Consider the following 14,428-nt stretch of genomic DNA (forward strand, 5'->3'; position numbering starts at 1 on the left):
CAGGAATTTGTTAAGATACTCATTGTCTTTGCTGTATTACCCAACCCTCAGGTTCTTAAATCATTCTGCTACCTAGGAGGCACCTTTACATATCATGGAGGGCCTAGACAGTAAGTAAACTCAGATAGGCAAATGGGAATGGGCTGTATCAAGGTAGGAGGGGTCAGCATAAGTAATTAGGAGAGGCTGGATCTGGAGCAGACTTTTATAAAAATAAGTGCACACAAGAGAAGGTAGAGGAACACTTCATTATCATAAACTAGTGTTTGTGGAAAGGGGGACGTGGACAGCACAAGTGTGGCATGGCTTGGCTTACCCTCTGCTTCCTAAATGTCTTCTGGGCTGTGGCAGGAACCAGCACCCGAGCCCACAGCTCTTGCTGTAAGTATGGTGATTGCTCTAAGGACAAAGAAGTGCTCTCCCTTCAGAGAGGCAGAGATTTCAGGCACAGTTCTACTGATGAAAAAGAGGAAAGACAGAGTCACTATTGGAGTTCTGAAGAAGTGGGCATCCGTAAGGGTGGAGGCATGTTCATCTCTCATGACTCCACAGCATGATTTTCTGAGAGTCAGGTCAATGCGTTTTTATAGAGATGGAATTAGGACTGCAGGAATGTTGGTTGCTGGGACAAGATAGGTACTTAGTGGTAACTAAGACCACATGAGAGGTTTAAATATTGGCTGAGAGCAGATTATGGCTCAAATCATCAATATTCTCCATGGAAAAGTGGAGGGAAATGAATGTAAAAGAAATCAGTGCCTTCTAGGAAATGGTTAGAACTCATGCCATATACCGCTGAGCTACTGCTTAAAGTTAGCATGTGAAAATTTCACTTTAAACATAGAGATTGTTGGAGAAGATGTAAGGACTAACAAGCCTCTGAAGAAAAAAAAAAAAATGTTGATATGTCCTGCATTCTTCTTCCATCACTTGATCCCCAAAGCTCTCAAACCTTGTGCTAAAGGACCTAAAAGACACAGGAATTGCATTTCTTGAAAGGGGGTGAGGGCTGAGGGGGATGAGGAATGAGTGGTGGTTTGTGGCAAATGGCTTTCTCTTCTCAGCTGTCCCCCCAGAACAGCAGCCCTGGGTCGACGGCCTACAAGTGCTCATGGAGAAGTCGGTGATTGAGTCAGACTTCCCAAACCCCAGCATCCTGATTGCCATGAACCTGGCTGGCACCTACAACCTGGAGGCCCAGAAGCTCCTGACTTACCAGCTCATGGCTAGTGACAGTGCAGGTCAGACACTGGAGCCCCTCCCTACAGCCTGAATCTTCCACACACAAGCTAGCCCTGACCCACCCCTGTGCTGCTTCCAATGACACTTCATTCGCTTTTCTTTACACAGCAGCAGAACATCTGTAACTAAACATACGTGACATCAGAAGAGTCAGGGAGGAGGGCAGAGGTGCCCAGGGAGCACCAGACTCACTGTGAAAATCAGGGCCTCTGGTTCTAGACCTGCTGCTTATGAACAAGGCACTGGATACCAACTACTCGCCTTGCCCTCCAAGGGGCAAACAATAATAATAGACACAGGAATGACAAAGGGTGGGGTTGGCTTACTTCATGGGAATTGCCTTGAGGCTCAGGGTGCATAACCAAGTTTACTCTCTGCCTATGCGCTGCCAGACTTGAACTGATGTTCTCACTGCTTTCTAAACAGATGCCAGTGATTCTTCTAGCATACATTGATTATATGGAAAAAAATTAGTTTCATTATGAAGTCATTGAGTCAGTATAGACAACACTAGATTGAATGTTTCCTCAAGGTTTTATTTCCAAATTTTTTTCTTTGGGAAAAAAAGAGAGAGAGAGAGAGATTTTAAAATGATGTGAGTGCATGGATGAAAAACCCAAATCCAAGTGCTCTGGATGTGAGGCTGGGCATACTGTGTGGGGTGACACACACCTGTAACCCCAGCAGGCAGCAGGACCACATCTGAGCTCCCAGCCAGCCAGGGATGTAAAGAGACAGCGCAGAAGAAGACAGATGGGCTAGTGGCAGGGCTCCCTGGCGAAAGGCACTGGCTACACAGGCTTTGGAGGCTGAGTTCAATCCCCAGAATCTAAACAACGTTAGAGGAAATAACTGACTCCACACAGCTCTCTTTCAAACTCTACACGCATGTTGTGGCTTGTGCGTGCACACGTGTGTGCGTTTGTACACACACACACACACACATACACCCAATAATACTAATAACTAGAAGCAATCATAAAAATACATTTTTAAGTTTAAAAAACAAATTCAGGTCGGGTGTTGCGGCGCATGCCTTTAATCCCAGCACACGGGAGACAGAGGCAGGCAGATCTCTTTTCGAAGACAGTTGTGCGAGTCCAGGACAACCAGGGCTCTGTTACGCAGAAAACCCTGTCTTAAATATATATATATATATATATATATATATATATATATATATATATATATATGTATATATTAAAAAATTGCAGTACTCAGTCTAGCCCTTGGTGGCACCTTGCCTGAGAATGCCTGCCATGGTCATCCTGTTCTCTCTTCCACAGACCTGACAAGTGGGCAGCTCGCTCTCACCGTTATGGCTCTGACTTCCTCCTGCCGAGACCCGGGAAGTAAAGTGTCCATTCTGCAAAAGAAAATGGAGAACTGGACACCTTCAAGTAAGACTTCATGGGGAGGGGGCAGGGGGAATGGAGTGCAAAGCCCTTCCTGAGAATTTTCAACCCAGAAAGGAAGATTATGTAAGTAGAAAGAGTGAAAAGTTAGGGTGCTCAGGCAGTGCCACCACTGAGAGCGGATTCTCCAGGCACAGACTGGGCAGCCACCATCTGTCTGGAGTCGGCACCATCCCTCTTCTCTTCAGATGCCAGATGACACTCTCACTCTGAGAAACACTGACATCATCCTTTGCCAATATTGTGTCTTTCTATGGTGACAGATTTTCTAATGGTTTCTACGTAAGAGCTTTGGCCTGCGTTACTCAGAAAGTCCCCAGTGTGGAAAGTTATCTAACGATGGTTCTCTGTCTCTTCTGAGGCCCCGGTGCTGAAGCATCAGCTTTCTATGGACCTGGTCTGGCGATCCTTGCACTGTGCCAGAAGAACTCAGAGGCAACCTTACCCATCGCAGTACGCTTTGCTAAGACCCTGATGATGGAGTCCTCTCCTTTCAATGTGGGTAAGCTGTTGTCATCAGACAGTGACTGAGGCTGAGAATATCAGGGTCACAGTAGGTGCTGATGGCTGGGATGCTGAGGTCGGGAGGGGACGGTAATACAAGAGAGGAGGTGGAGCCGTGATGCAGGTGGCTGTGGATGAAAACTTTGAACCAGTGTTTCTTGGACATATGAGTTAAGGGCAGAGCTCCACTAGGACAATAAACACATCACACAAGTCATAAGTTATTTTCAAAGAAAATGGAGATGTCTGGCCTTAGCCCTACCTTGTACTCCATGTTACTGATTCTCCCATGCTCTGTATTTCAAGATGTTTCTCCTTTTTCCGTCCAAATGTCCTTTCTATAAACAGCTATTTTCTCAAACCAACACAGGGACCATCTTTTTCTTTTGCTTCACTCACATTGTGAAAGGGAACCTTTTCCTCTCTGGTGCTATTTCCCTCTTTTGGCCTTTCTATGTGAAATGCTCTCTCCTCTGTTGGGGCCCCTGGCATGGACTCACTGCCATAGCCTTCAGCCACTCTTTAAGCAATAGCACTGTCTCAGGCTTTCACCCACATCCTCAGGCCTCGACAGCAAGCTTTTTCCTTTTACTCTCAGACAAGCAGGTAGACACAGTCTAGAATGCTTCCCAGGAATCAAGAACAGACTGATATCCCTCTCATTCAGAACCTCACACATGGTTGGGGCATTTGTCAGTTTAGTAACTGTGGTGGACGTCTTGATCTTCAGATGTCAACAACACTGTCGCTCTTAATGGACCTATGAGACTTCAGATGCAGTGGGAAGGGCGGTCTGATGAAAGTTGCCATCTTGATAGCATTTTACCTGTTCAGGACTTGTCAGAATTTGCTCCTTTGGGCCATACATGTTTATCACATGCAGATAATAAAAAGTCCCTGTGATAGGCACTATTGGGGATGCAGAATCCCACTGCCCAAGCATCCACAGACCCCAGGAACCACAACATGTGACCCAAAATGCTGACAGAGCAAAAGAGGCATAAACCTCAGATGCTCAAGAGACTCACACTGCTATGCCGGCAAGACCAAGATGGCTTCACTGAGCAATGTCATGGCTGGCCTTCCAGAACTGCTGACATCTCAAAAGATCAGCATTGAGATGAGAGAGGTGGGATTGAACACACTGCCATTTACAGTACTTAAAGTCTGGGGCTGTTGAATTATATACATTTATTTTTAAGTCTGGCCCTGCTGCTTACTGACTGCATCACCTTGGGCAGTTCTTTGCTCTGAGCAAAAGCATGTTCTTATCTCTTAAATAAAGATAGGTCCCGTCCCACACGTGATTCCAAGAAGGTCCTGTAAGTCACAACAGGCACCTGATGAACACTGGCTGGGTGGTGATTCGGGTGGGGTCTGTGTCCCTTCTGCCTTCCAGACACAGGAGCAGTAGCAACCTTGGCCCTGACCTGCATGTACAACAGGATTCCTGTGGGTTCTCAGGAAAACTACAGAGCCCTGTTTGGTCAGGCACTGAAGGCTATTGTGGAGAATATCAGCTTGAAGATCAAAGCTGATGGCATCATCGGAGACATCTACAGCACTGGCCTTGCCATGCAGGTAAATGCATCCTATGTGCCCTTAATCTAAGACAGACTGATAACGCTGGACTCTAGGACCAAGGGACTTTGTGTCTACTACGATGCCTGGAAAAGCCCAACTAATGTGATTTGGGGTCAGTTCCTGAACTATCTTGCCTCTTTCTTTTGTTAGGTTTCCACTAAGAAAATAGAGGTGTATGCTAGCTCACACAAGAAAAAAAAATGTGAAGACAAGCCTAACTTTCCTTCCTTGGAAAAAATATGAAACAAAGAAATCAATAATTTTGAGAGTTTATGATCAGTAATGACCAGTTTACTAGTAATAGCCATACACTATTAAAAGTTTGGGATATACATACTGATATGAAAGCAGGTCTTCCAAAAATGTTGATGGAAGTTTTTGCTTCAAACTTACCAGGAAAGTCTTCTTTTCTTACTTCTTATCTTTACCCACAAAAAGTTGATTTGTACTCAAAATGATGTAGGTAACCCAAACTTCATTACTTACACACACACACACACACACACACACACACACACACACACGAATAATAAAAATGACTTAGTAAATAGTAAGCCAAGTCTGTTTCTCAGCTGAGTCTATGGAAAGCAGCTGTACCCATGAAGGTGGGGAGAGATTAACAACTAAAACCAGAAGTTACAAAGTCACAAGTGTTCAAACCCTCTACTCATGCTGAGCTACAGGTGGTCTAAAGTTTCTAAACATTCTAGGAGATTAAGAGAAAAACTACAGCATGAACTGCCAACTTCAGAAACCCCAGGAAAAGGAGAGGGCTGGAGCCCTAAGCTTTGTATAGCTCTGGGCTACTAGGAGAAGAAAACTATCTCCTAGGAGAAAAACAGAGATTGGTATTGGTCCTCTCCATACTCTAAAAATCAGAGAGCAGAGTCCAAAGAGCATAGGGCAATGTCAAGGGGAAGAATGAGGACTAATCACCCGCTTCTTTGCCATGGTCACTGCAATCTTCTCATGAAATGAAACTACTTCCCCAGGGCTGAACCACACAACCCCCAGAACTCAGGTCTAGGAATTTCTGTGGAAAGCAGGCAGCCTGAAGGAATGAGCTTAAGACGGGGGCTGGCAGGGCGAGGTCACTCACTTAGCCTTGTTTAAGGTTTCTGGTTGTTTTAGTGCCAGATGCAGAACTGTTTGCTTTGCTGCATTGGCTTTGGAATTCTATTTGAGATTTCATCACTTTCTAGGTACACTCTGATAGATAATACCTGAGAATAAAAGCTTTTCTGATCAAAAGGTAAGACCTTAATCCATACCAGATACCACTCAATGTAGATTTCTTGTCACTAAAGACACATACTTCTCCCTGTCTGCCTAACTACACACATATCTGGACTTTACCCAGAAAGCCTGAAAATTTAGATCAACAGGTGTCTAATCTATAACCTTTATGTAATCTGAAAAGTTGTGGTGTTGAGATCAAAGGGTTCTACTGGGGCTTGAATTTCAAATCTAGCCCCATCTAGAACAAATGTTGACTTCTCTTGCATTTCATTTTCCCCATAAGAGCAAGGCTGCAATCAAGTTGAATGATATGTGAAATACAAAACCATCCCAGGCACAGCGCCATGCCCGCTCACTGTCCCTGGACTCTCAGCAGGACAGGGGTGCTAGTAAACCTTTCCCGCCATTGTTCACTCATCCCCATCCTGAGTGACAGTGTCCTCGGGTAACAGAGACACCTCAAGCCTTCCTAAAGGCACTTCTCCTCCGAAGCTTCTCTCTCTTCCATCACTGCTCTGCTGCACACAGGTCTCCTCTAGTAGGAACCGACACTGACAAGGAGGAGTCTGGTAAGATTCTTCATACAGAGTTAGCGACTATTTCTGACAACTTAACACTCTACCATGTTGGTATGTTTTGTTCCAAAGGGAAAATGTATCACAATAGCAGCTACTGTTACTGAGGAGTATCTACCTGATGCCTCTTAGACTAAACTGCCTTGTAAAGTGTGCTCTATGGAAAGCTACAGTTGCTAAAGTTATCAGGGTGACCATTCCTGTCACAAATGTCAAAGTGCCCACACTGCTCTCTGTAGCCAAGACAACCATCTCCAATTCCCCCCTAACCTTCTCCCATTTTCTCTTCCCAGCTTCATGTAAATCTGTCATTAGTCAACTGCTCGCCACCACACGTGGTAGCTCTAGTTAGTGTAACTGTAAAGGAAGGGAGGATGCAATGATAGTTTTCCACAGTATGCCTTGCAAGATGTTTTTCCACACTTTCCCACGGGACCCTCAAATGATATACCCCATCCAAAGCCAATCAATATTTATATTTTCTAATTTACCCCAGAGATTTAAAAAAATGGCAAGAATAAATAATTTGTTTGGTATAGTAACACAGACTCATTTTGTAAGTACCAAAAGCCCAGGATTTTTTTAAATGTCAATTTAATATTTCGCATACCTAGGGAAATCCAAGGCTAGATGAAGTAGTTTCAAGAACAAGAATAAAGAGATCAAATGATAACATCAGGAACCACTCTTAGTTGTCTCTCATTCCTAGTTTCACACATCCTCTCCTTCTGTGTGGAACATCGGGTGGTTAATGACAGCTTGGTGTTCGCTCTTACAGTCCTAGTTGAAATACACGAGCAGGAAAAATGCTTATCTCTTTCAGTACTGGTGTATCAGGAAAGAACTGATTGGTGCATGGATTCACCAGTCACTGTTCCCAAGGAGACCAGCGCACCCCAAGCCATGACTCCGTCCCAAGGCCAGGGTTGTGGAGACTATGGCTGACAGTCCTGACATAGACACAGGCTTTGGGGGAAGTTCAGCAAAAGCTGCACAACACAAATCAAAAGGAGTCAGCTGCGTGTGGTAGTACAGGTTGCCCTAGACTACAGCTCCTTCTAAGGCTTGCTTTGCTACCCTGTTCCACAGCTAAAAACTATCCATGAATACAGAAGAGCTGGCAGTATTTCCTGACTCTCATCATAGACCAGATAACTGTTCAGGAGCCTTGTTGGTTTATTTTCATTATTTTATTTTTATCTTATGTGTTAGGGTGTTTTGCCTACCTGTATATCTATGCATCACATGTGTGCCTAGTACCTGAGAAGTCCGTAAGAGGGCAAGGCCATGAGAGTATGATGGATGCCCTGGAAGTGGAGTTACAGATGGTTATGAACTGTCAGTGGAATCTGGGAATCCTCTGGAAGTGCATCCTATGTGCTAACCACTGAGCAATCTCTCCAGCCCCTCATTATTTATTTCTTTCAAAAACCTTTTGGTTGTTACAGCGATCCAGAAAACTGCACCCACGGCCTCACGTATGCTAGGCAAATACCTTGCTGCTGTGCTACCCTTCTAGTCTTTCTGTGATTATCATGGGACAGATGCTGTGAAAGACAATTGCAATTTCAAGCTTTGTGCTGCTTCAGTTTGGATTCTGGAAGATCATAACGTTTAGCAATCAAGTTACCCCTCGTACCTAACTTCCATCTCTCTCTCTCTCTCTCTCTCTCTCTCTCTCTCTCTCTCTCTCCCTCTCCTTGCTCATGCCCACCCCCTTTATCCTAGGCTCTCACTGTGACACCTGAGCAACCTACCAAGGAGTGGGACTGTGAGAAGACTATGAATACAATACTCAATGAGATTAAGCAGGGGAAATTCGAAAACCCCATGTCCATTGCCCAAATTCTTCCCTCCTTGAAAGGCAAGACTTACCTAGATGTGCCCCAAGTAACTTGTGGTTCTGGTAAGAACTTTTCAATGACATACCCTTCTTATGTCATAAATTTTCTACTTACAGTACAATGGCATGAGGCTTGATATTAAGTAGCCATGATTGTTTTGTCAATTTACCCCACATGGGTAGAGCTACGACTTATCCCCAATCCCAAGCATGTGAACTAGCACACAGCCAAAGTGTCCAGCCTTCAGAACTCAGCTCCTTACACTGAACCCCTGCTTTCAGGAGGTAGAAGTCATCATAAGGAGCTTCATTTATTCCACACTGCCAAACATCACCATGTCTTCTCTGCTCTGTACAAAGTCAGAAGACAGACATACAAACAAAACTAGTCTTTACAGTAATGAAATCAGCATTAGGTAGAAATCAATGCCATCTACATTGTATAAGAACAAAGAAGAAGCAGAGGAGGAGACTAAGAGCCATTGTTTATTTTATTTGGTGGGTTAAAAAGGCACAGGTGAAGTTCATCCAAACCTTAAAAATCTAATAATGACAGCCTGCCACTCACAGAACACCAAAACATGTTACTTTATAGCATCTTGGTATCCAATCTAACACCATACTGAAATATTTAAAATTCAGATTGCCCATTCAGAGCCTTCCTAAAACTTTTGTCATTCTGAAAGACTCTGAAATCAATTCCTTTTTTCTTAACAAACGCTTCCTCTTGCATTCAGTAGCCCTATTTGACAGGAAGGACTTATAGCCTCCCTATAGACTTCAGTGCAGATCTACAGGAGCCCAAGTTAAGCAAACCCATTCCCATGAAGTATTAACACCCTAGCCTCACTACCTAGGATGCTTCCCAGTGACAGCACAAGTTTAACATGGAGTCCTTGCCAGGATTCAAGAGTAGTCGTCCAAGTGATTAAAGGTTACTATTTTTTTTTAAATCTTTTCTGAGCTATATTGCTAATAACAATGGCTTTTGCATCCATAACTCAAATTCCAAAATCTTTGATAAACTTGGCCTTTTTGCTCCTCACAGATCATGAAGTACCACCAACCTCAACTGACTATCCTACCCCAGTCCCCACCTCATTATCTAACATCACTGTTGTATACACCATAAACAACCAGCTGAGGGGGGTTGATCTGCTCTTCAATGCGACCATCAAGGTTAGTGTGAAAAGCGGATCTGTGCTACTTGCTGTCCTAGAGGAAGCTCAGCGCAAAAACCCCATGTTCAAGTAAGTGAAGTGATGATGTCATCCCCAAGCCTGACAAATTCCCAGAGTCCCCCTCCCCCCTCTCTCTCACTCTCTCCTTAAGATCACATAATATCTAACCAATAGAGGTCAGAGCTAAGCATGGATCTGACTGCCTTTAAATTCATGTTCTACCCACTATCCTGTTAAGAAAGACTATAATATGGAAACAGATCACATTGGGAAATGTCAACTGTTTGCAAAAAGAGGAAGCAATAGAGGAAGATAGGAAGATAAGTCACAGTTTAGGAGGACTCAAGGGACTGTGCCAATGCATGGAAAAGAGAAGAGGACACTTGATGGACAATCCCTCTGAACATACTTTACAAGTTTAGCATTTAATATTGCCTGACTAGTCTTCTGTCTGTAAATGTAAAAATAACGCATAGAAACCTGGAGAGAAAAAAAAAAAAACATAAAGAATAAATTGTCCCCACAACAACAATATAAGCAGTTATTTAATAATCTGGTGGAATTTTTTCCTATGCACAGTAGAAACAGCTGTGATTCATCAAATTCATGGGCTGACATATTTTCCTCTAAAATGTGTGTCTCTTGTTTCCTAAGAGTTATTCTATTTTTAATTATGTGGGAAGTGAGTATGTACATGTGAGTGCAGGTACCAATGAAGGACGGAGGCACCAGATCCCATGATTCTTTGCATAAGGTCCTTCAAGAATTCGGACAGCACTATAGTCGATCAATAACATAATGAACCACATACGATCCTCATGCACACTGTCCCCTATGGTAGCTACTCCTTCTATTGCCATTCAATAGTCTATATGGGAGAACCTTGGACTCCAACTGAGCCATGGAGATGTGTGTAATATGACGAATAGAAGTGTTTACTTGTACAAACATGGAGGTGCTTATTAGTCTGGAATCCTTACCATACCAAACAGAAACAAACCCATAGAATCTGGTAAAACACATACTGTGCAGACCAAATTGTTTGTTCCAAATAACACAGCCATAAAACATGAATATCTAAATATGGAAATGCCTGTTAACTCACTCAAGTGAAAACACAAACCAAAACCCTTTAAATTCTATTAATTGGAATTCCATTTTAAATGGAATAATTCTATGCTCATTAGTCACTTGTATTTTCTCTTCTAGACATTACTTTTACCTGCTCTTTATTTAAACATCTGTCCCTCCATCTTGCAGCCTGCTGCCTGGCTTCAACCTGGTGTTAGTCATTCACATTTTATTTTTAGATTTGAAACCACAATGACATCTTGGGGCCTTATTGTCTCTTCTATCAACAATATTGCTGAAAATGTTAATCATAAGACATACTGGGAGTTTCTTAGTGGCAAAACACCTTTGGATGAAGGTAAGAAAAGCAAAGGAATGTATTTTTCTTCTATTTGGAAAGCTACATTTACTAATTCTTTAATTAATGTATTTGGCAAATATGATACTGTAATTCTTATAATAAGGGTGTATATATATATATATATATGGGAATTGATTGTCATATGTAGTCATTACATAAATACCCTGCAATTATTAGTGACTCTTTTTACAGGAAGTAACTAAATCCAAGAGCTATTATGTGGATTATATACATTGGTGATTAACTCCAAGACACCAAAAAGGCATTAGTTTAGCATTAAAGAAAGAAATAAAAACACTTCCACTTGGAGCCATTTCACCAAAAGTGACTCCAAATGTAAATTCTCTACTTCATCAAACATATGTCTTTCATCCTCTATCTTTCTGTTACATGAGTGTGAATCTGTGCTTGCCTGAAGAAGGCTATCTTGTCAATTTGTCTGTCCCTGTATATTTGTCATGTGACTGTGTATGTATGTCTGTGTGTGTCTGTCCCTCACAAAGGACTTCACTCTGTCTTTACTGAACAGCACAGAGAGCATCACATGGGGAGGGAACGGGATACTTTAAAGAAATCTTTAACAGTACTGCAGACATCAGTGTTTATCATCCAATTTCCATAAACAGATGCTTTCAAACTTCATGGTAGATTTTAGGAAGTTGCTTCCAACTTCCTATTTGCTGCTTTCAGTAAATGATACACATGCATTGTTCTGGGTCTGGGCCATGGAAGAGTATTTTAAGATTACAGCTATGTATTATATCAGGTTGTAAAGGTTGATTACATGGGAAATTCAAGCCAAGTATGTTGATTCTTACACTGCTCTTTAAGGCAGGTTAAGCAGAAAGGCTGAGTACATAGTAAGATAGCATTCTCAAGTCTTAGGTGACCTCAAGGTATATTATTAACTCCAGTAGAGAAGTCCAGCAAAAACTCCAGTCTTTTCATATGTAAGAGATATATCAAAACATTGCCTCACCACTAGGTGTCAAAGGCCACCTGTATGAAACATGAGCCTAGAATTCGACAGAACAGAAATCAAGTCCAGGCTTCCAAACTCTAAGACTAGTGGGTTTTCTAATATAGCTTCAGCAAAAATTCAGCAATCACCCTCTGTTTAGTTTCTCATAAAAAGAATGTTTGTAACTATGCATTTATGCAGTAAGCATAGTAAGTATGAAACGCAGACTCCAGCGAAACCTTAATATACCTGACAGTTTTGCCTAAATGTTGAAACTTCTTCCCACTTAAAGAGCACTTGGGCATGGTTGTGTACCAGGATCATGTTAACCTGACACTGAGTGTCACCAAGAAGAACACTGTGAATCCAGGCAGAGTCACAGGAGGCCAAAGCTGTATCCTGAAGGCTCCATTCTCCAGTTTTACCATGGGAGAGATGGTTTGCCTGCTTGTCTTAACCATATAGTTAGGGAAAACTGGCCAGTCAGAATTCATGAGCTTCAGCAACAGGCTTTGCAGAAAGCTCCTCTCATAATCACAATCTACATTACACAAGCAAGGAATCAGTCTATAAAATGGAAATACCATTCCTTGGGTTATTGTGAGGAATAGAAAAATGTTTAAAATTATTAACTTCGGTGTCATTTACAGAGTATGTGTTCAAAATGGTTGTTGTTATTGTCATTTTCCCACCACCTTGATCTCAAGAGATTACTTTGACATTTTAAAGGGCTTATTCTTCAGGTCTGCCAATTACTTCTTTTTTTCTGGGAGCAAGGACAGTAAAAGTAAAGATATCAAATTCAAAAACATTTGGGTATGAAACTGTCATATTTCCTGTTGCCTGAACTACCTAAAGGATAAAATATATCAACATCCCCTATCTTTCTTATCATGAAAATTCTCAGCTATTGACCTTCTCATTTCTTACAAAATCTTCCAAAAATAAGTGAGAATCTCCCTTAAATACTTTAGGCCTATTTACTGAATGGTTCTTATGTGCCAGATACTGCACATGGGATAACATTTCAGAGAGAATATTTAACAAATTTTTTCTACATGAGAGAAAAGAGACTGACATATCTCAAGGGGTTTTCCCCAAAAGATATGCTCCACAAAATGGTAACCTAAAGTCTGAAAATGAGAAATCCACAGATATTTGTTAAGCAAGATATAAAGCAAATACAAGAGGAAATATAATATCTTTACCCCCCCCCAAAAAAAAAAAAGAAGACAGGAAGGAGAGAGAGAAAAAGAAAAAAAAAGAATGAAGGAAAGAAGGAAGGAGGGAGGGAGGGAGGGAGGGAGGAAGGAAGGAAGGAAGGACGGAAGGAAGGAAGGAAGGAAGGCAGGCCCACCCTAGGGACTGGAGAGATAACGTCATAGTTAAAGGTACCTACTGCTCTTGCACAGGACCCAGTACCCATATCAAGTGACTCACAATAGCCTGTAATCCCAGTTCCCTCTCTGTGGCCTCCACCAGCACCTCCACATATGTGTGTGTGTGCATGTGTGTGTGTATGTGTGCATGTGTGTATATGTGTATGTGCGCACGCACACATACATACACAAATAATAAACAAATCTTTTTTAAAAGAAAGAAAGAAATCCTTAGGCTTGGTGACCTGATTTTGAGTCCTGGGACCCACATGATGGAAAGAGAGAATCAACTCTCTCTGACCTTCACATTCATGTACCCACACACATACACACAAATAAATAACAATAATGAAAACAGTTTAACAGATATCCTTACACATCCAAAATTCATAGTTCTGCCCACTTCTCTCTCTGCTGATCTTACACCTCTGCGTTCTTAATGGGCTGGTGTTTTGGCACGGAAAGTTTACGGACACCGTGGACACTTGTCTTCTGCCTCTTTCTAGGGGTCGCTTACTATATCCCCTTCAACCATGAGCACATCACAGCCAACTTCACGCAGTACTGAGAAGTGTCTTCTGTTGCATGTGGCCAACGGATGAGGGGCTTTATTTCTCACTTCACTTCAACTCTATGCCAGAAAAAAGTGGATGTTAACAATGCTACTCAGTTCCTGATAAAATGCTACTGTATTCCTGAACCACTGTGTGGAAAAAATGATGCCAAGTTCCCAGGGTACCCACCACGGTGACTCATGAAATAAAATTTCTGGTTTCTCAAAACAGGCTGTCAGTCATCATTTACACATATGCCAAGGGACAAGGGAAGCCTCCATGATATTTACTCTTCTAGACTAAACAACACTCACTACTTCTACAGATTCTATGAAAACTCCTACTTGAATTTCTTACACTAAGTGCTCCTTTGCAACTCACCTACTACAAACATACAGACACATTTGAATGAAATGAAAAGAATTTTTCCATATGTAATTCCAGAATGGTTTTTGGCTCAGTAAATGATGTCATAAGTTCTAATGTTTTTCTGGGTAAATTATGTTCTAAAATGTTGGG

The 14,428-nt window shown here is 42.1% G+C and overlaps 1 protein-coding gene across 1 annotated transcript; it reads left to right on the forward strand.

The window, feature by feature from the left end:
• The first annotated feature begins 302 nt into the window (after nucleotides 1-302).
• Nucleotides 303-14,034, forward strand: Cblif (cobalamin binding intrinsic factor). Its single transcript, XM_021662100.2, has 9 exons — nucleotides 303-381; nucleotides 1,065-1,241; nucleotides 2,529-2,642; nucleotides 3,019-3,159; nucleotides 4,561-4,742; nucleotides 8,288-8,465; nucleotides 9,451-9,652; nucleotides 10,894-11,012; nucleotides 13,862-14,034. The coding sequence occupies exons 1-9, from the start codon at nucleotides 303-305 to the stop codon at nucleotides 13,921-13,923; spliced, it is 1,254 nt and encodes a 417-aa protein (XP_021517775.1). The 3' UTR covers nucleotides 13,924-14,034.
• The last annotated feature ends 394 nt before the right edge of the window (nucleotides 14,035-14,428 follow it).

The sequence above is a fragment of the Meriones unguiculatus genome, chromosome 1 (assembly GCF_030254825.1).
Source record: "Meriones unguiculatus strain TT.TT164.6M chromosome 1, Bangor_MerUng_6.1, whole genome shotgun sequence".
Classification (NCBI taxonomy): domain Eukaryota; kingdom Metazoa; phylum Chordata; class Mammalia; order Rodentia; family Muridae; genus Meriones; species Meriones unguiculatus.